The following is a 20718-nucleotide window of genomic DNA, read 5'->3' as shown; positions in this document are numbered from 1 at the left end:
TTTCAAGCGTTTCATCAACTCTATTGGTCAGCGTATGTGAGCAGTTCCAATGCAATGCAATTGTTACGAAGCAGTCCCTTCGAAGGCATTTAACTTGTGGCTAAGTTTGATTTTGCGTGATGATTTTTGATTATAGCAATACAGCCTGACCGTTGTACTATATGAATAAAAAAAGAAAATTTTTAATTATTGCCGTCAAACAGGAATTCGACCCGATCCTCTATTTGTGCATCGAGCAATATCGTAACGTTTGATATTATCCACTTCCTTGTCTTTTACTTTTTACAAACGGGCAATTTTTTATTTCGATTATTCAAAGCCTCCATAGGCTTTGAATATCTGAGACTAAATACGCCTCTCTTTAACAGTCAGTCAATACCCCACCCACAGAGGAGTGAAACGTATTTGCAGCCCGCGAGAGCATAATAAAAACAGTGTCAGAGTCATACATCGCTGAGACACTGGATATTAAACATAAAATTGCCTGGAATCCTGGAAATTAATTTAAATTGTAATGAAGTTTTAATCAAGAAAACATTGTTAACAGAATATTGCACTAATATGCAATACAAAGAATACTAAGCTTAATAAGGTCAGCGTTAAAATTACAGTTGAATAATGTTTTTTTTCTTAAATAATAAAATGAGCCGTTTATGTTACTGTAAGAATAATCTGTAATCTTTAAAGCGCTCGTTCTTATCTGTTTCCCAGCTTTCAAATAAACTTTATGCTCAGTTTATATAATCACTGACACACATGTGAAATATGGATGGAAAAATATGAGGATTAAAGTGGCCGATTACAAGACCTGCTCATAACAGAAGCTTTGTCTCAGGCCAGATTGAGAGAAGGGTAGTTTTCAATATATAGCGATGCGTTAATTATCATATTTTCCGTACAAAAATAAAGAAAGAAAAAAAGAAACGAACAAATCGACGTTCAAAGTAGTATTTGGTTTGGTTTTTCGGAGTCTAATCTATCACTCTAGACTAATTTCTACATTGCTTTCTTTGTTCTCCCACAACCCATCTGTTGTGGACACCTTTTTGTGACCCACAACGGACACCTTGGCTGAACATAACAGAATTTTATTCCCTTCAGCTTCTGTTGCCAAATTATCAAGTATGATCAACATTACAGTGCAGCAATTCATCATCGAAACTGAATCCCACTGTAACGAGTCAAAAAGAACGGATAGCTCAAGCTGCGCAAGCACCATGCAAATTGCGATTATTATTTTATGTATTATTTTGAAGTGTTTTTACGTCAAACGGCACAATACACGCCACATGGCACATGGCAGGATCGGGGTTGAAGTCCCATTTGTAGCTTCAGCAGGTTGAAATTGGAGCCAGCCTCAGAGACGTAAGATCGAAGCACTGACTCTGAATCTGTTGCAGAGCTCCATAACGACCATCATGACTCCACAGCCCTTAGCACAACTCTTGCAAATATGACCTCTTGCTATAGTAAATTCGACACATATTTTGCATATTGCCACACACCGTGCAGATATTTTTCAGGAAACAAAATTACTAAAATAGTGAAAATGTACTAAAGAAGTTATAAATTGAAAAATAAATTAAAAATGTACATTAAAATATGTTAAATATAATACCTACAAGATACTGTTGAAGTACTCAAAACTGTAAGGTCTGTTAAGGGTTCAGGATATTTCGTTCAGAAAATTCTTAAAGTTCTAAACTCCCTGTTTAACAAGGCATTTTGTATTTCCCTCATATGGATTTCCACTCATGCTCATGAGATAGCGAATGATTTGACAAAAAAAGCGCTTCTGAGGGTGACTTCTATGAGAGACCTACACTTTCCCACGAGTACGCCCGCTCTCCACGGGAATTTTGTTTAACTCGGTGGTAGATTTTGTGGAAGGCGGACGATTTTGGGATGTTTTTTTTACTCGATATCTTCAAACGAATCCCTAAGACCTTGGTCTAGTGGAAACACTGAAGGTACATCCGCATGATGTCAAGACCTGCCACACATGAACATAATTTTCAAGATTGTAAGGGAGCATGGCTTGTACCTTTAAGTGTCTACCCTCCCACTTCCAATTAAGCAATCAAGTAGTAAATTTTATACTGTGTTGACTACATGTATGTAGCACTACCTGAATAATACAGCGTGTCTGTAATAATTATAATAAACAAATAAACAAATTATTTAGTTTTATGACTTAATTATTATCAGCCACAAGGTTCAATCAGACTAGACGCATGATTTTTATGATAAAAAATTATTTTCCAGCAATACAGCTAGTCTGTGCTTTCATAGAACTTTATAATCCCTGTTTAAAGTTTAAAGAATTTTTTGTTTGAATTTTAAAATTGATGATCATTCATTCACATTATGGTTTTAAGTAATTTTACTATATTTTTATCAGTGTCCTGTGGGACGGATCTGGGGGTTTTCGGATCCCATTAACCCATTTGGCCCTTCCACGCAACCGAGGTGGACTCAATCTTCACATTCCCGCCATTACCACAACAGCGTTGCTGGTGAATCGGTACGTTGCAGAGCAGGGTTGCCTGAAAATCGGGGCTCAGCACATAGATTATGCTGGGAATCCCCCGAATATAGGCTCCATTGCCACAACTTATCCGTGCCTTCGGATGGTAATCCAGCAGCTCGCATACCATCCGGTACCTACAGTGACAACCAAAAGTTTGCGGCAAATGATGGTCGACAGACTTCCAGACTCCAAAGTGGCTATGGAGTCACCTTCCACGGATTGGCGATGGATTTGGAAAAATGTCACCAGCTACAAACTTTCATCCGAACAACGCTCGATGCTGTACTTGCTGGTGCACAACAAGGTTCCACACGGACTGCTGCTCGACAAGATGAATCGGACTCCTTCAGCCTGTTCATACTGCTCCCGGACAGAGACTCTGGAGCACAAGTTTGCCCTGTGCTCCAGGGTGTCTAGTGCTTGGAGCACACTGATGCAGACTATGGAAGCCATTGTCCCAAACCACAACCTCAACTTCCCTTCCCTCCTCTTACCTATTTTAAGTCACATTAGCATAAGTAAGAGGATTCCTATCCTACGTTTGTTTGCAAACTACATCATCCACATTGTTGGAAACAACAATGCTGTGATTGATGAAAATATCCTTAAGTGTTCTTTGTAAAACCTGTACGTCGTCCCTACATGTACCCCACTATTCTTTTGTTAGCTAGTTTTTAAGTTGTTTTAAATAAACAATGTTTTAAATAAACAATGTTTTAAAAAAAAAAATCAGAACGGTAAAAAAAATTTCAAATCGATTAAATTATTTATCCAAAGAATGGATAGTTTTCCCAAAATGTTCAGCTAATTTTACAAAACAAAAGAATCAATTCGTTGAAAATAAGCTTCACAATCTCATTGTTACGTTATGTATGATGATCTTCTGCTATTGTTCAAAATTATTCAGATGAAATTTAGTGCTCAACTTGACACTTCAATAGATTTTTTTCAAAAAGGTATTTTTTTCATAAATTTCCCGTTATTTGTGAAACAACACAGTTAAGTATATTTTAGTAACCTTGCCTTTTAAATAAAATGTTTCCTTGCTCTTCATTATTCAGTACTAATTGATTTGAATAAAGCCCCACCATTTATTACTGTGCAATAAAACTAAATCTTTTCAACTTTAAATCCTAACCGTTCAACAACTTCAACCATTTATTGTGCTTTAATCGTCTAATTCATTTGCTTCCGTACTCCTCTGTTAATAGTTAATGGTTTCTGTGAAGATTCCATCCCGTTCTCAAACGAGGCTCTACAAGTTTAACGATATAAAAATAAACCATCTCCAGCGGTACCGAAGATATCAATCTTACCGCTAAAATGTCAACAGATTTTTCATCTTTTTTTGGACAGAAATAGTTTTAAAGCACTCTTTAGCATTCCCTTTCGGTTAAGTTACTACGCATCCGCGTTCACACCACGAATGGGTGGTTCAAGGTCGCCAAAGAAGATGTGCCAAGCGGTGCTTCCATAATAGAGTTATTGCAGGGCTATAAGCTCTATTTTGTGCCTTTTTTTTTTTTTGTTAAAGCATTATCAGCAGGTGAAGAAGCCACTTTTACTCTTTAGGTCCGCATATCTAGGCCCTTGAACTCTAAGCAGTTAATTTAACGGATTAAAATTGTTCACGATCATACACTCACCCTGGTTGGACCATGTTGGTAATGATGTGCGTGATGACCTTCGAAAAACCGGCGATTCGTCCGGCGATGGTCTAGCGGAAAGGAACCTTCACCCTTCACACCGGGACAGGACGATCGTTACCTTTCTTTTTTGGTGCATCGGGACACGCCGTGGACACGCTGGACATTGATTTATGATTACTTTCAACATCGGAGATCATCGGCACACTCGGCCGTACAGCTGGTCGGTCGGGCGTGCTGCTGATGCGACAAACGTAGAAAAAAGCATACTACATTACATTATAATCGCTTCTGATCGGCATTGAAAGGGAACACGCTCATTGTGTTTTTTGTCAACCTTTTCTTGATGTCGATTCGTCATGGGATTTTATAGAATTTCCGTATCCGATTATGGCAGGGGTGTACAACTGGTAGAGAGCATTATCCGTTAGTGCACTACTTCAACGATGATTCTCTTAACGGTTAAGCGCTAAATGTTGGATAATGTCACCGCTATTCCAACTTAGTACCGTTTCAAATGGTCAATGTACTGTCTCTGGTTAAATCACGTTGCCATTTTGCTAAACAATTACTTACACGCTAAGTAGTTACCACGTGTAACGTTTTAAAATTATTTTCGTGATGTAAAATACAAAACTTCAGATTTTAATTTAGTTAGCACCTGGGCTATGATTGCCCTTGCCGAAATTTCGCACTATTCGATCAACGATCTCACGGTTGACGTAGAAATATGATAATCCGGTTACTATTCCGTGTTCTAAACCTGTAGATTGCTAATCTTTACTGTACCATATCCGTGTGCAGCTACCAGTCGAGAAGATTGATAGAAGTTTTAGAATTCTCAGATTCTCAAGTCTCACACAAATGTTTTGTTAAAATATTTAAAAATTCCGGAAGTAACATGAACAAAATTTTAAAATCGTTTTTGTGAACATTTAAGGATTTAGAATCCTCTATTTGAGGGGTGGGTCTGAACATGTTTAACTGTACTTGAATTTTTTATCATTTTTGTTACATGTAGCGATGAGTAAATTCTAGTTTTTCCTGGATTCATATTTATCCGACTGTTATTGAGATGTTATTGAGTTTACTCTGGAGTAACTCCGGAACAATTACCGAGAGAGAGAGAGAGAGAGAGAGAGAGAGAGAGAGAGAGAGAGGGTGAGGGGAGGGTGGGGTTATTTTCGGAGACGACATAGGAATCAGTCCGAAGCGATTTTGATTTCGGGTTTGAATCCGAAGATTAATTCACAGGAGACTCCGGGTTGAACCTTATTAGACTCTGGAGCAATCCGGAGTAACCTTCAGTTGATTACACAGTGCACTCCGTTCAATCCGGATTAAATATCGGAGATTACTCCGGATTCAAGTCCAGATGTCTCCAGATTCAACTTCAACTTACTCCGGAGTAATTTTCTACTAAGATTACTTTTTCCAGGAGTTGAATCCGCTTTTTATGCGTCGGAGTTGGAGTGCATTAATGAATCCAATCCGGAGTAATCCCACCATTAGTTAGATATTAAATCCATTATATAAGTTAATATTATATTCTTATTTTGTTCCAGCTATTTTTATGATCTGTTCAGAACAGCTACCAAATTAAACACGACACGTTATAACTAATCGTTTCCCTATTTTCTTCTAAATTTAATGGAGTTTTATTGATAGCCGGGGTGTTAGGGTTGTTTCGACGATTGAAAATTACTCATGTCCTTTAAAAAATATTAAGAAAACATCGTCCAGATCACTAAGAATTTATCGAGAAACTGTACTAGAAATAGCTTCTAATCAACGCTCAGCGCACTAGAACATCTGATCTCAGAGCATCAGATCGGTTAGTGCATCTGATTGGACCCCGGACATTTGATTTTCAATTTGTTTAGCAAAAAAAATAATTTTTAACTTAGTCAACATTCTCTTGACATGCCCTGTCCCGAGGACACTGGCATACTGAAGGATTTTTTATGTTTTCTGTTCTGTTGATGATTATTTCCACTAACGTATTTTTATGTATTTTCTACATGAATTTTCAACAACAAAAATCTGCCCATTAGCCCAGTCTACTCACTGTTCATCAGCTAATCTCCAGTGCCAGAAGATTGATGATCCCTGCATTGGACGGGATTCGTTTCTTTTTGCAACCTCTCTTTGGTGCCGCTTTATTCACCAAACCAGCGGGCGTAATTGCATTGTGTCATTAATTGTAAAGCACGCTGATGTTGTTGTTGTAAGCACATTAAAATTGTCTTATCGACCACTAGCGATTGGTTCCCAGTGATGGCCGCCAAGTTTAAGTCACCTCAACTTTCGATGCATCTTCACTCGTCTATTTTTGTCTTTAAAAAAAACAAACAACTTGTCGGTCCGATATCCGGGACGATCGTGAAGTTGTGGACCATGATTTGATGCTGTGAGGGGTGTAGCAGCATCATTGATACTTTCTGCAGCCACACAAATGGACTTCCCAGCATCAACGGCGTCCGGTTTCTTCAAAAAGGAAAAGAACTCAACTACCACAAGAAGAGAATATTAATTGTTAGTTGATTGTCAACGTCGGTCTGTTTCTGGATATGTGATCGTCGTGCTGAATGACCCATCGTGCTTCAGGGTGCACCAGACGGCCAAAAACGGAGCCAGGTATTATGGGCGTCTAATATATCGACCATAAACACACACACCCGCACGAAAAAGTTCCAAAAGAATGAAAACGATCTTCGGGAGGTGAACCCGTTAAACCGGGATGCCAAATTATGCATACGTGTGAGTCATTTGGCCGTTGATGGTGCCTTCCGGAGGTAGATTAAGCCGATGCTCGTTCATTTGCATCTTTAGTGACATGTTATATCATTGTGGGGGATTAAAGAAGACGAGAGTTTCGGAAGAGAAATAAACCGGAATCATTCTATCAATCCTGTGCAGCTGGATTGAGCTGGAAGATAGGAAAGGAAATCCAGAAAAGAACATAAAATTCATTCTACTAGAATATCCACATTGAACGGTATTGCTTGGTCAGCAAACTTTTTTTTTAATAATATTCAAATCGAAAGAATAAAATATTTTTTTCCTGCGAACATTTATCCTTCGCATAATAAAAGTTTACCACTCTTCAGGAGGAATAACTAAGATTAGATTCGATTCAACTTTAACGGAACATCGGCCACTACGGGGATTGCCCGTACGATTTGACAGAATTGCGAATGAGCAAACAATGGAAGATGTTGTTCGTTAGACTTTACATCAGTTGTCGGTTTCTCCCGTGAGACCCTTGGAAGCTGTGAACTAATACTTGCCAGCAATAGCTTGTAGATTGAGGACGTAAGAATACTGCTAATGCTACTGTCGTAAGCTTCGTACAGTATTTTATCCAAGCATAATCAAAAAAAAGGATTTCTTCACAACCACATGTCCTGGCAGCTTTGGATCTGGTGGATAATACGCGATTTCAGAAATCTCTATTCTTGCATCGCAATTCCTGTTTCTGTTCCGGCATCAGTCATTTTTTACTGCAGTAGTTGATTTTATTCTTTTTAACTCTTAAAGGTAGTTCTTAAAGGCTTCTTATAAATACATCCATCATTACGTATTAGTGATATCTCCAAAAATTTTATTTTAATCGTATTTTTTTTAGATTTTCTTCACTTTTAGCTAACAATTTCGGAGGTCACTTCGGTCAGCGAATATCTTACTAGACTTGCTGATATGATGCAGTTAGATAGTCAGTCCTCACTAGTGGGGAATGATCCGGATGGGATTTGAAGACCCCTGTCATGTGAAGACAAGTAAATCCTTCATTACTAATCCCTAAAGGCTATGGTCATTGGTACAGAGCATACTCTTAATAATCAGCTATGATCTCTGTAATATTTTGATACAAATAAAGTTTCGGTTTGAAATGAAAGTGAAAGGAATAGAATATCTATTTTGTGACTTTACAACATAATATAAGGAACATTGTTTTGGTACCATAAACATCCATATGCTGACAAAAAATTTAAAGTAAGTGTATAGTATGTCTCCGACCGGTCGGTTATTTCGGTAACTGAAATCAGATAGCACAATGTTAAAGTATTTGTTCCGCATACAGCGTTTTAAAGTAAATTAAAGTGATATTTTTCACCATCTCGATGCTGATTTGATACCTCCATTTCACAAGGGGGACAGAGAATCCAAGAGCGATAATTTTCGCCAGCACAACCGATGATTCAGCCGATCGAAACTCAGCCTTTAGGTCTGAGAAAATCACATCCATTTGTGTTCCAGAAGTTAACGTAGCATAACGTTGAAGGAAGAAACCACGTTGGCGCGTTAAAACAAGCGACAACGCGTGTCAATAAAGACTTGAAAATGCTTGTAAGAGGCTACGTTGCGGCTATTATCATGGGCCACGGTCGCAATCCAGACAGGGCAATAAATAAACAACTTTAAATCTCTTTTAATTTAAGTTTTATCAATACAAGCTAAATTTAATTTAAAAAGTGGTTAAATTTAAGAGCTTTTTCGCTTTGAAGCGAATAAACAATAGTCCGGTAAATTCTGAGATTTTCAACAGGGATTAACAGAAAATTATGGAACTTGCAGTAATACCTTTAGTTGTTTATGTATTGTATTTATCAACCATATATATATATTTTTTTTATGTAAGCTTAAATAAGTTGGAATCGAACAGCTAATGCAAACGTTAGCGATTCACATTCCTGTAATATAATCTTTAAAATCGGTTTAGAAGTTTTTGTTAAACGAAGTAAATCGTAATGCAGTAAAACTTACAGGAAGCGTTTGGAGGTGTGGCTCCAACGTACGGATTTAAAAGAGCGACAAACTACGGCGGGCAATTAAAATAAAACTATTATAGAGAATTTGACGGATTGCTGATGGATTTGCTCATCCAACGTTCGTCATCCAAAAAACATAAGAAGATTGTCTATACTTCCCAGGCAGCGCTTCCGCGTTTCGCTTAGCAACATTAACTACGGCTGTCGTAAAATTGAATGTTCGCATTTTTTTTTTTTTGGGCGATTAAAAGAACTATTGCCATCAGTTTCAGCTGCTTGGCTACAGAATGCTTAGATAAGGTCCTACGATAGAGGTTTAAATGTTATAATTCTATTGGTCGATTGCTTCTATTGGGGCTTTGGTTTGTTTCGGGAATTTTTTTCCAACGAGCCTGTGCTCACAGTAGAGAAACAGATGCCACAAGTGTCGTCAAATGATCATTTTGAGCTATTGTCGTATACTACTTCTTAAAGCTTAAAGGACGTTTATTTTTAGTACAGAGTCGTTCTTGTCCAGGATATTCTTAATCGTTACGATGGATGCTTAAGCATCTGGATGTATGTTTGAAAATGATAAAATCACCAGGAAATAAAACTTTTATTTTCTCCTACAAGGGACACACTGTTTGGATACCAAAATATGTGAGCTTTGGGATTTTTTTTAAATTCAAAATGTTTGTTGATTGAGTTGGGCAGTCGTCAGAATATGCCTGAAAATATAATTTTTTTTCCGGGGACCAAACTCACAGCCTGAGCAATTTTCAGTCCGGACATCGGCTTAGTCATAGATGCTCCAAATCAATCAAACATTAATTTTATAGAAAAGACGGCAAATGGTTGAGTGGCTCGCTAGAACCTTTGTGTTTTAACAAACGAACAGTAGCGAAAATAAGATTAAGGAACATCTTTATGTGGTAGTTGTTGTTTTTCGTCTACGATATACCAACCTGAAGAGGCCTTGGCATGCCATTTCTGGCTTTTTGTGGCTTGATCAATTCCTACAAAGTGAACACCGATCCAAATATAGACATAGAAGAGTTTATATAAAAATAACCCGTCAGACATAAAAAGGACCGAAGATTTTAAACAATCAGAAAAAACGGTTAAATGATTGCAAGAAAAATGCGAATATTCAAGGGAGAGCCTGACTATACTGCTAAGCCAACATTTGTGCATCACATCTCATAAAGAATTCTTCGACGAATTGAACCACTTAATTTTCCATATTTTGTATACAAAGGCAGCTCCACCTGATCCAGTTAGCGTAACCTCTTGCCGAACGAGTTTATAACGAACTCCTTTCTGGTGAGGCATGAGTAAGGCATTCTCATCACGTGCTCCAACCATCATATCCTTCCGGGTTTGGCCAGTGTCAGGATATCTGCATCGCCAACCAGCTCAACTAGCTCTTTGTTCGTTCTCCTTCTCCAAACTCACTGTTACTTATCACGGTACTTATCGCCTTCAATTCGAAATTGGCGAACGTATTGCCGTCTTCTGTCCTGGACTCGCTGCCATAGAAGACCACATATGATGCAGGTCGTGTGCTGGAGTTTTCTGTATCACAGCAATTTTTGGAGCCCATGGTAAACAAGTGTTCTCTGAACAATTTGTCTTTAAATCTCACATCTCATGTCCGTCATTATCGTTCAAAGTTACGATGATGCCTTATGTGATTATACATGAATCATCGTACAAACAAAATTAATAAATCGTTGATCTTACAACACATTTGGTCAACATGTACGTTTTCTTCTCTTCTTGACACTACAACCGCGATAGATCTTGGCCTGTTGTTTGTGTCTCCACCGAATCGGTTATACGCGTAGTTGGATGAGTATCATTGGTTCTGTAGTCAGTACTCCGTACGGGAAGATGAACCGAAAAAATTCGAATTTGAATTCTATTTTTGCTGTTTGGAATTAATTAAACCGCATACTGATCTAACTATTACTACTACACGTGTTGCATCACACCCCACAAAGGTCTGCTTGCCATAAAACTAGCTGATGTCATAATGGTTAAAATTTCAAAATTAAAAACACTTAAACCTACCTAAAAGTGTAACAAAACACTTTATCACATTTCGTAACGCTTTTTTTCGGTGTCACATATTCAAAGTTACTCACGAATGGTATCACCAACTAAAAGTCGGGTGGCAAAGCTTTTCCCTTCGCTCTTCTTAAAGCTTCTGCAAGCATCATCTCCAAGCTACCGAACTGCAACACACCCAAACGTCAACCGATGCTACCCATTGACCATGAACCACTCGAACCACCGCCAGCCGGCCTGCAGGGAACGCAGATAAAAACTGGTGACTGGTGCCATTGGTGCAATTTGCAAGAATATTTTAGAAAGGTGATCCCCTCGACCGGCGCCCTGAATTCTTCTTCCCACAAGCGGCGACAGATGTGTACCGCCAGTGTCCAACAGCCCGGACGGCCGAAATCCGGCTTGTGATGCGACGATGGATGCTACACCGCTACCGTGGTCTGTCTGATGGGAGTTTTCCCAGCCGTTCGGGTGGAGTTTGTGTGTATGTGTGTTTCTTTAAGCGAATCGTCCTTCCTCGGACCCGTCCCGAAGCCTCACGGGAAGTCTAATGCAATCGGTCAACACTCGATAGGTGTGAAGACGACTTTGAGCATAATTTTCCACCAACGCACCCGGGAAACTGCTTGCAGGATGGTGCAGCTTGTGAAGATTTGCGGTCTAAACCCATCCCAGGGTATCGTTCCACATAAGGGTGCCAAGGCTTCGATAGAACTGATAGAACAAATTCCACTGTTAATAGTCTCTGCTAGAGGCTAGAGCGTTCAACGGAATAATGTGTTAATTAAATGGGCTTTGCATAGTCTTGCGCTTTGTATGGTTTTATGTGCCCGTGCGAGAGAAGGATGTGAACGAAATGGTTGATCGAGTTCCGCTAGTTTTTATGACATGCTCTAAACGTGCACACTCAAATAAACAGTACAGTCCGCGCTTTTCATTCTCAGTAATTACCCACTGTGGATTTAGATCCACCAGCCAGAAGATCAACCTCCAATGTTTACGATCAACTTACGAATTTCCCGACTATGAATGGACGGGCACCCTCAACTGGCTTAAGTTATGACTACTCGACTCGGTCGGTCGGTATTGTTTCACACTGCACTCCATTGCAACCAATGCCCCCTCTCGATCGTGGTGGTGTTAGCCCCGTTTATCTGTTTTCAAGCTTTATTTAGCCGAGAAGATAATTGTTACCGACTGGCCGCAGTTAAATTAGCTGACGGTCAAATTAAATTTCCACCGATCGGAGCGGCCGGACGGGTGGGTGGGAAGAGCCAACCAGTGGCAGGAAAGATGCAAGGGCATTGCGGGCGTGCAGATTGCACCAGAGTGTTTGATTTAACATATTTGATTAACGTCGGTGCGCTGGTTTGGTAAATGATGAAGATGATTCTCCATGGGAAGGAGCGGTTCGTCACTTTACAATCCCCAAATCTTTTACGCAGGAAATAACATCGGCAGACTTGTTTAGGGGTCGAGTACTTTAAGTCGTTACTATAAGAGATGGCGAGTGTTTGGCCAGTTCTGACGTATTAAGAGCATCTAATTTAACAGTGCCAGGAAAAAGAGGGTAGAAGAATTATGTAAAAGAATTAAGTGGCGATCAAACTCCTATACTATCTTTACTAAAACTAAATCTTTACTAAACAAAAGATTATGATCGATCTATTATCGATCTCATTTTAAAGCTCATAGAAACACCGCTGTGTGCTGTTCGTACATTTATTTCCACGTATCATCCATAGAGCTATTCGGAGAACATTGAACATAAATAAAATTGAAACTATTCCATGAAAGATCGAACGCTGCAGACCAGACTCAACGACTGAAGTGCATTATTGGCACTATTGAGGTTTCAAGTATGCTATTTAATGGGCCGTTTCCACCGTATTTTCATCTGTTGTTTTCTGTCAATTTTTGACACAATTTACTATATTTTAACATCTGACATCTTGTGCAAAACAGCTATATGATTCACATTTTCCCAAAAGTATAGTGCTTGTTATATCAGAGCATAAAAAGACTCCATTTTTAAAAGAAACATATTTTGCTTTACAACCTCGAAAAAACGTAAATAAATTATAAAGATAAAAAGTTATGACATTAAAGTCACAAAAGATCGAAAAATGTGTCATCCACACGATCTTCTTCAGTATTTTATCTTGCTCGATTTTTATGTTTTATTTGACTTCAACCGCGAAGAAGCTCAAAACAGCAATATTCAATATTCATATCTCTTATCATACAATCATCTTCACTTCTTGCCACTCAACAAATCCATCTGAATTCGATAATTAATAAAATGTTCTCATCTAATTAATAATTGATAACACCTTCGCGAATAGCATTCAAAACCATCATCCCAAATCGACATTATACTGACGGCTGTACGTTTTCCTTCAATCGTTATCGAGTCTCACCATCGCAACCGCACCTGCAAGTTCGCCATCACTTCTAATCATTATGCGCCAGCCTGTTGCCTTTTGGCTGCTGGGATGCCGATCTTATCAGTGGGAGATTTTATGCGTCAAAGTAGTGCTGGTTGGCTAGTGTGGCGAAGAGAAGCGCAAAAATTAAATAAACACAATACACACCGGTGAACTAACAAACTGAGAGCATAGCAGTATTGCAGTCATCTGGTTTGTGGCGAACTGTAGGGACATTTTCTCACCTTCTAACGAAACCTAGCTGACCGCACCGCACCACGACAACGGGCACGACCGTCAGCATATATTTGGCAAACATTTGCGTTGATTTATGGATCAAGTGGTGACCGTTGCAGGTTAGCGTGAAGCAAACCGCGTCGATCGTGAACCGTTGTGTGATCGTGGTGTAGAAGAAGCTACTTTATTTCCGCCAAGAAGACAAGTGGGACAAGTTCAAATTAAGGCGCAGCAATGCATCTTGTTGAATTTCGAGATTGGTACAAGTAAAATTAATGATAGAAAAATTTACCCAATAAAGGGGTTCGTCGCGTGAAGTGCGTTGAAGTCTTTTATTCAAATAAGCTACGTTTTAAACCAAACGGATGCTTTTCGTTTTTAAAATGGAATTTGCAATGGACTTAATTTTTTTTAAAGATTTCCTTACATAATTCTTCAAACTTAGATGCTTTTCACACAACGATCTCATCGTTAGTGTTTGATTGATGCTATGCACAGGCAGGAAGTAAACGATACTACGGGAAGCATTAGATATGGATACAAAAAAAAAATCCAATATTTCGTAGCATCTTATTTCAGCATGGTCACATGAATATGAATAAACCTCGTTTGTAGTTCGCTATTTAATAACCATGACCAACCCTTTTTAAACCCCCTTTTTAACAACAAACACTTTTCTCACCCTGGAGCACATCATTTACAGAGTGTGCGGTTTTGTAAAATTAGTCTTTTTAATGACCACAAACAGTAATTTTGCAATTCCCCCCGCCGCTAGAATACGGGCAAAATTGTGTTACCGGTATAATAAAATAATCACTTTACTGCTTGGAAAACGAATACAGTAAGCGCTAAAATCGACGATGTAAGACGGAAAATCCCAAAACCGTGCTAGTACTGATAGTACCTTGCGCTTGAAGACCGCTTCGGGAATTGGTTCGTTCTGAAAATGAAATAAAAATAGCGCCCCATGATTAATGTACCGCATCCGTTCTGGGCGTTTGATTTTTGAACGACGATGTACAGCGCAAGCGCAACATCATCATAAGGAAGCGACGGCGATGAAGATCCGGCAGGGCGTTTTAATTGATTTCATCACCGGCCAAGGTCAATGGGCTGGGCATAGGAATGTTTGATAACGGATCTGTCCTAGCGCCAAATTTACATCCAACGCTGATTATCCCACGGAATCGCTGGCATGGGGTGTGCAGATGTGTTTGCTAACTCCACACTTAAAGTTGATGAGCGAATCTGTGAGAGGGAACGATATTTTTGAGCTGCATTTCGGCTGTCGTATCGGTGAATTTAAATCAACGTGAACGTAAAGCTTTTTAACGTTTCTGTCAGTGTTGACAGAGAGATTTCCCATTCGTATGTTTTTATTTTATTTAAACGCTTTTTTTCTGGATCTAGATCGTCTAAAATGAAACCCATTTTGACCTTATCGTGCTTTCCAGCATTTTTTTAAATACAAGAGAATATCTAAACCACACGTTGATTCATCGTTTCCAACTGTCAGTGTCAGACTTAAACACCCACCCCTAGCTTTGATTGCAATTATGACCAATAAATCACGCAGTACTTGAACGTAAAGCACATCCACCCGTCGGGCGTGAAAAACAACTATTTGGATTTGGGTTGGAAGTGGATGGAACTAAACATGGACGATTTTTATAAACCAACTTCATCCTCCGTTGCCCTGTGGGCTTTTTACCCTTCGCCACTTCACGCCTATGAGACAGAACAACCCAAAAGATGCCTTTCGGACGAAAAATGCTTGGTAGAGTAGAGACTCTCTTCAATCTGAGTGCAGAGCAAGAAAAAACAATGGGTAATAAAATCGAAATATTAGAAGTCTTGTCAGACGGTGGAAATTTTACTGCACCGCACGATGAACCCACCAGCAAGGCTTCTCTTTTCTTCTCGCACGGTTAGTAGGAGGGTGGCCAGAAGATTTTACGCCCGATTGCAACCGTAGTCAAGTCTATGCCCCTTCACCGACTACACTCCAGCATCGTAGCACTCGAAGACAGGCCGGTAAGGCAAACAAAAACGAAAATGACGGACAGAGAAAGACGCACTGAATGGATTCGCACATATTTTGTAGCATTGCACCAGGCATGGTACCACTCCGTCAAACCAACTGGCAGTCCGGCTTTGGCTGGTTGGATGGTGGTCTTCGCGTAATGATTAAAACCAACCGGGGCTCAAGTTGGCCAGCTCAGTTGGTGAAGAGCCGGACAACTTACGGTTTGATGCTCTCGGCTCTTGATTTTTGGCTTCAAGACGTGTCGCTTGTCAGCATCAAAGCAATTGCAGGCGTGATCTAAAAGGACCCAGGATATTAGATAACTTTGAAAGTGTGTGTGTGTGCGTGTGTGATAGTGAAAGGAAGTAATAGTACAGTGTCCAGGAGGATTTTTTGTGGCAAACCGTGTTGCAGCTACAGGTTGCAGTTTAGATCAAAATAATACAAAAATGGTAAATAAAACTGTGATGTCGATGAGTGAAAGAGTGATAGTCATTAGAACAATTATAGTTGTTTTTGATGAAATGATCGCCTGTAGTGCGGGAGTAATCTGAAAATGTTAACAGTAGGATAAGAATGTGATTCAAAGGGATGGTTGGTGAAAGCGATTCTAGCCGTCTGTAGGCTGAAGTTCTAAAAAAGGAGTTGAGTGAGAACTATTTTTGAACTGAGCCTGAGATGTCAAACTCTTGTTTTAGTGGAACGGGTGTCATGGAGGAGTACATTTTAATGACTTTGAGCATGCAATATTGCTTGTAAGGTGGTGTGGAGTGTTTTTTTTATCAATATGAAAAAATAAAACCAAAACCGTCGTCATGTCGTACAAACCCAAGTCTGGTTTAGCCTACATTCACGCATTTAAGTTTCCTTTCGTAATGTGAACCAGCTGTTCGATCGCTAGCACCTCTGATATAATAAAAACCTGGAAAAAAATTGTCAAATTGACTTATCAAAAGTCTAATTTGCATATTCTCTAACCCTTTGATAATGTTAAGGAATTTAACAAAACATTTGATAAAAAATATCTTGAATTATTCCTTTTCAAGTGTAAGATAGTAGACGAACTTTGCTTACAGTTCAAGAATTGTGAATATTTATCATCCTTCAGTAAATTGATTTCGATAATTAGTGTCTTTTATACACAAGATTATAGAAATATTCTTCTTCTTGGCTAAAGGACCCCTACGGTCTTGCCGGCCATCGAAAATGGCTTTCTAGACTGCCGATACTACGTAGTTGGTTAGTCAGTCCTCACTTCGGCGGGACGGTCCGGATGGGATTTTAACCCCTTTCCTACTGTTTGAAGACCGGCGCCGCAGTCGCCTACACCACCGGGCCGTCTCTTAGAAGCATTATTGTTATTTAATAAGCTACATGTGAGCAATACGCATCATACATAACCTAAATATATTGGAAGCTCTTAAGAGGATTTTGCAGTTCAAGAAACCCAAGACGTCTAAAAGAGAAAATTAGGTATAAATGAAAAGGAAAAGAAATCAATTTTAACAAGACAAATATTCCGACCAACGGCAAAATACTGTGAAGATTTTAATTAATATTAGGCAGATGCATATCAATACTTTCTATAACAATACCTTAAAGCAAAGAAAGACCTTATTTCTTATTTTAAAATCGTAAAAAAATCAAAATTATAGAGCTAAATTAGGGGCAATCCTGCGATAGCTTTCTAAGACACTCGGTGTAAGAAATTGGATAAAGCTAAACAATTCTGATACGAACCAACCGAAGATCCTAAGCAATTATACCGCACTTTCCAATTCTGTGGCCAGTAAATGGCCACACCGTAAGAGCTAGTAGGTCAAAAATGGCAACGATTAAAAACTTACAAGTGTTGGACATTCCTGGCCCACACCCACAGTAAACCAGCGCGGAAAGATTGACGAATCGTTCTGTACCGAAACTGACGACACTAACGGGCCCCATGATGGATGATGATGGTCAGCATGTGTTGGCTAACCTTAACCGGTGGAAAGATTAATGGGCGATGCGTGTGTGTGTGTGTGCGAGTGTTTCGGAAAGAAATGTGGCAAGTGTTTTACGAAATACGAGGCCCTTCTTCCGCGATTGTGCCCGTAATCTTACAGCTTCCACCGCATTACGTACCGGTTGGTTTTGCATTTGCAGATGCTTCGCAAAAGCAATAAAATTTCATCAAACATCCGCCTACCTACAGTGGTTTCATCAATCAAGCACTTCTTTCGATTGGAAAAGCTCAGAAAAAAAGTATTCTTTCACACTTGTACGTAAAATTCTTCGGCAGAGCATGTCTGTTGAGTGTGATGTAAAGATTTAGACTTGCAAATTATTTCAACTCCCTAAAACAGGTTGTAACGCTCTGGGAGTATTGCTCTCGAAGGGTAGATTTGTTGATAAACGGATAAAGCTGGTTCTTAGGGATGACTTATGGTAGCTCAATGCCTTGTGGAATCGTTTTATTTCCACATTAGCATAGAACGATGATACTGTTCTCGTTGCTGAAATTTATAAATAGATCAAATATTTCTGGATCATGAGATAGTTTAAATGTCAAGCTGTTTGTCTAGAATTTCTTAAAATTCTTAACAAATTCGCTTTCCTTTCAGGCAACAACATTGCTGCTCTTCCTGATCGCCATAAGCACAGCAGTTGCAGCCGAAGGACAACAGGGACACTCGAATGGCTACAATTATCCCAAACCAACCCCGCCACCAGCGTTCAACGGCTACGATTATCCAAAACCTTCGAAACCTTTTCACGAAGGATACACCTACAACACTCCCAAGTGTCCGCTAGTGCTTCCCAGCACCAGTACCGTTACCGACTATAAGACCATCGTATCTTCCACGTTCCTGACGCAGACCCAAACACTTCCACCCATTACAAGCACCTCGTTCACGACGTCCTTCGTCACACTTCCTCCTGAAGTGGTAACTCAAACGGACACATCCACCCTCTACATTACCTTTACCTCGACGGAAGTTAGCGTGTCCACAACGATCGAAATTCAACCGACCACAGTAACCTCCCTGCTCACTACGACGTACTGTCAGCCAAACACTTACCTTCCACCACCGACTCCACCACCAAACACGTATCTGCCAGTGAATCCACCTTCCAAGGAGTATCTACCACAGCGTCCTCCAGTGCCTCAAACAAACGTGGCCAGTACCTCCAACGTAGTGCGACAGTCGGAATCATCCGGCAATCAGGGTGGGTTTATTTCCACCTTCGTCCAGCAGCAGTCTGGACCGATCAAGCGAGCTACCGCTGGGAGCCCATCGCGTCTCGAACCATTGTCCAGTGAGCGTATCGAAGCGAATGAAGTAATTCCCGGGGAGGACTCATCCCAGCCGGCCATTAACATCATCTATATCGATCGTCATGGTGTGTCGGAGGGTAAGCCACCGGCTGGTCTGATGAACTGGTTGCTCTGCAAGTTTAATCTTTCGAATGGGTCGTGCTCGGACAACTGACGGACAAGGAAGATGTTGTCAGTTGAAGCGGAGTGGTGTGAAGATGTTGTGATACTGAAAAATAAGAGAAACCAGGTGTAAGGTGTAACGCTACATAGAAATTCGTTTTTTTTTCACCGAAACTTTTATTTTTGGGAGAATACTGTGGGCGATAATTGTAAACAATATGTTACCCCCGGTAAAATGTAATAATAATATTTATATCGAACATAACGTGTTTCTGACTTAATCGAATATATAGCAAAGAAATGATAGCTTGTGTGGTAGTGGAAAAACATCAAAACATCAAAAAATCCAAAACAATTCAGTCTTGTTTTAGCTTCATTTTGATATCCCATCGATATTCCGTCACACGTGGTAATAGCTGTTTGAAATAAAAATATTCAAACTTATTAAAAAAAATATATTTCTTGGAGATAGTTTAATGCTGATTTATTGCAACTTCTAAAAAAGTTCTCTGATAAAGTTTGGAAAGAGTAATTATTCTAATTGTTCTAATTATTCTAATTGTAATTGTAAACAAAGTTTAATGTTGGACAATGAAGGGCATTGAACACGGCATAGAATTTAATTAAATAGAGAAACAAACAAAAATATTTTATTTCATGCGGTTAGAAATATTTTTCTTGTTTCATTTATTGTACAAGATAGCAACTCGACCTTTCATACTTATCATATTTTGTCAATTTATAAAATGTAATAGCCTCGCACAAAATCCCGATCCGAATCGTGCCCCCGTAGTGATTACTGACTACCCAACAACGTGATATCGGTAGTTTAATAATCCATTCCATGACCGGTGTGACCAAGAAGGTTATTAAGCTACGAAGAAAATGAATGGCCTCGCACAGGGCGTGGTAGGAAAATTTATTTTGGCAAATACTAAACCTTAACCGAGCATTCCCGGGATATGGCAGAAAAATAAAAGAAAATGCATTGAGGTATTTGTACAAAATTAGCTCAAGAAGAGCTGAGAGTATGGCGTCGAGTCGTTATAATCAAGAACTATAATAAAAAATAAGTCCGAATCCTTCACCAACTATAATGATACAACTTTATTATCGTTTTAATTTGAGATTCGCTATGAACAAGGGCCAAGGCCCTTTCAAAGAAAGTTACACTAACTGTTTTCCATTTTTATTAGCAATCTTCTCGAGCTGGTCCCTAAAGTTTAAACATGTAGTCCTAATATCATCCTCCAATGCGAAGGCCCGATGAAATTTACGTGATATAATCACGTATTGTTGGGTTCGATTCGAATTCGCATGATACATAGCGCTCCATCCTGTTGTTGGATGAATATTTCAATCTACAGAACGTTTAAGCTTCATCTAGGACAGATTTTTTTTTCTTCTTGGCTCAATATCCTATTAGATCCGACCTGCCATTTCATGATTATTAGACTTATTACTACGAAGGGATTAATACCTCGGTTCTGCTGTGTGAAGACCGGAGCCAATGTCGCCATTTCCATCAGACCGCTTCATCCAAAATAGTACGAGGTTCAACCTCAGATCTACCCTGCCAGCCAAGAAAGTGTGACTAAATTACATTCT

General features: G+C 39.4%; 2 protein-coding genes across 3 annotated transcripts in view; one reads left to right on the top strand and one right to left on the bottom strand.

Moving 5' to 3' along the window:
• Nucleotides 1–20718, bottom strand: part of LOC126562266 (uncharacterized) — a 472552-nt gene that overhangs the window by 367733 nt on the left and 84101 nt on the right. The window lies entirely within an intron of this gene.
• On the top strand, nt 17974–19162 carry LOC126560820 (uncharacterized). Its single transcript, XM_050216770.1, has 2 exons — nt 17974–17991; nt 18254–19162. Exons 1-2 carry the CDS (start codon nt 17974–17976, stop codon nt 19160–19162), a joined length of 927 nt encoding a protein of 308 aa, XP_050072727.1.

Source organism: Anopheles maculipalpis, chromosome 3RL (assembly GCF_943734695.1).
Source record: "Anopheles maculipalpis chromosome 3RL, idAnoMacuDA_375_x, whole genome shotgun sequence".
In the NCBI taxonomy this organism is placed as follows: domain Eukaryota; kingdom Metazoa; phylum Arthropoda; class Insecta; order Diptera; family Culicidae; genus Anopheles; species Anopheles maculipalpis.
This window is presented reverse-complemented; position numbering and strand designations above follow the sequence as displayed.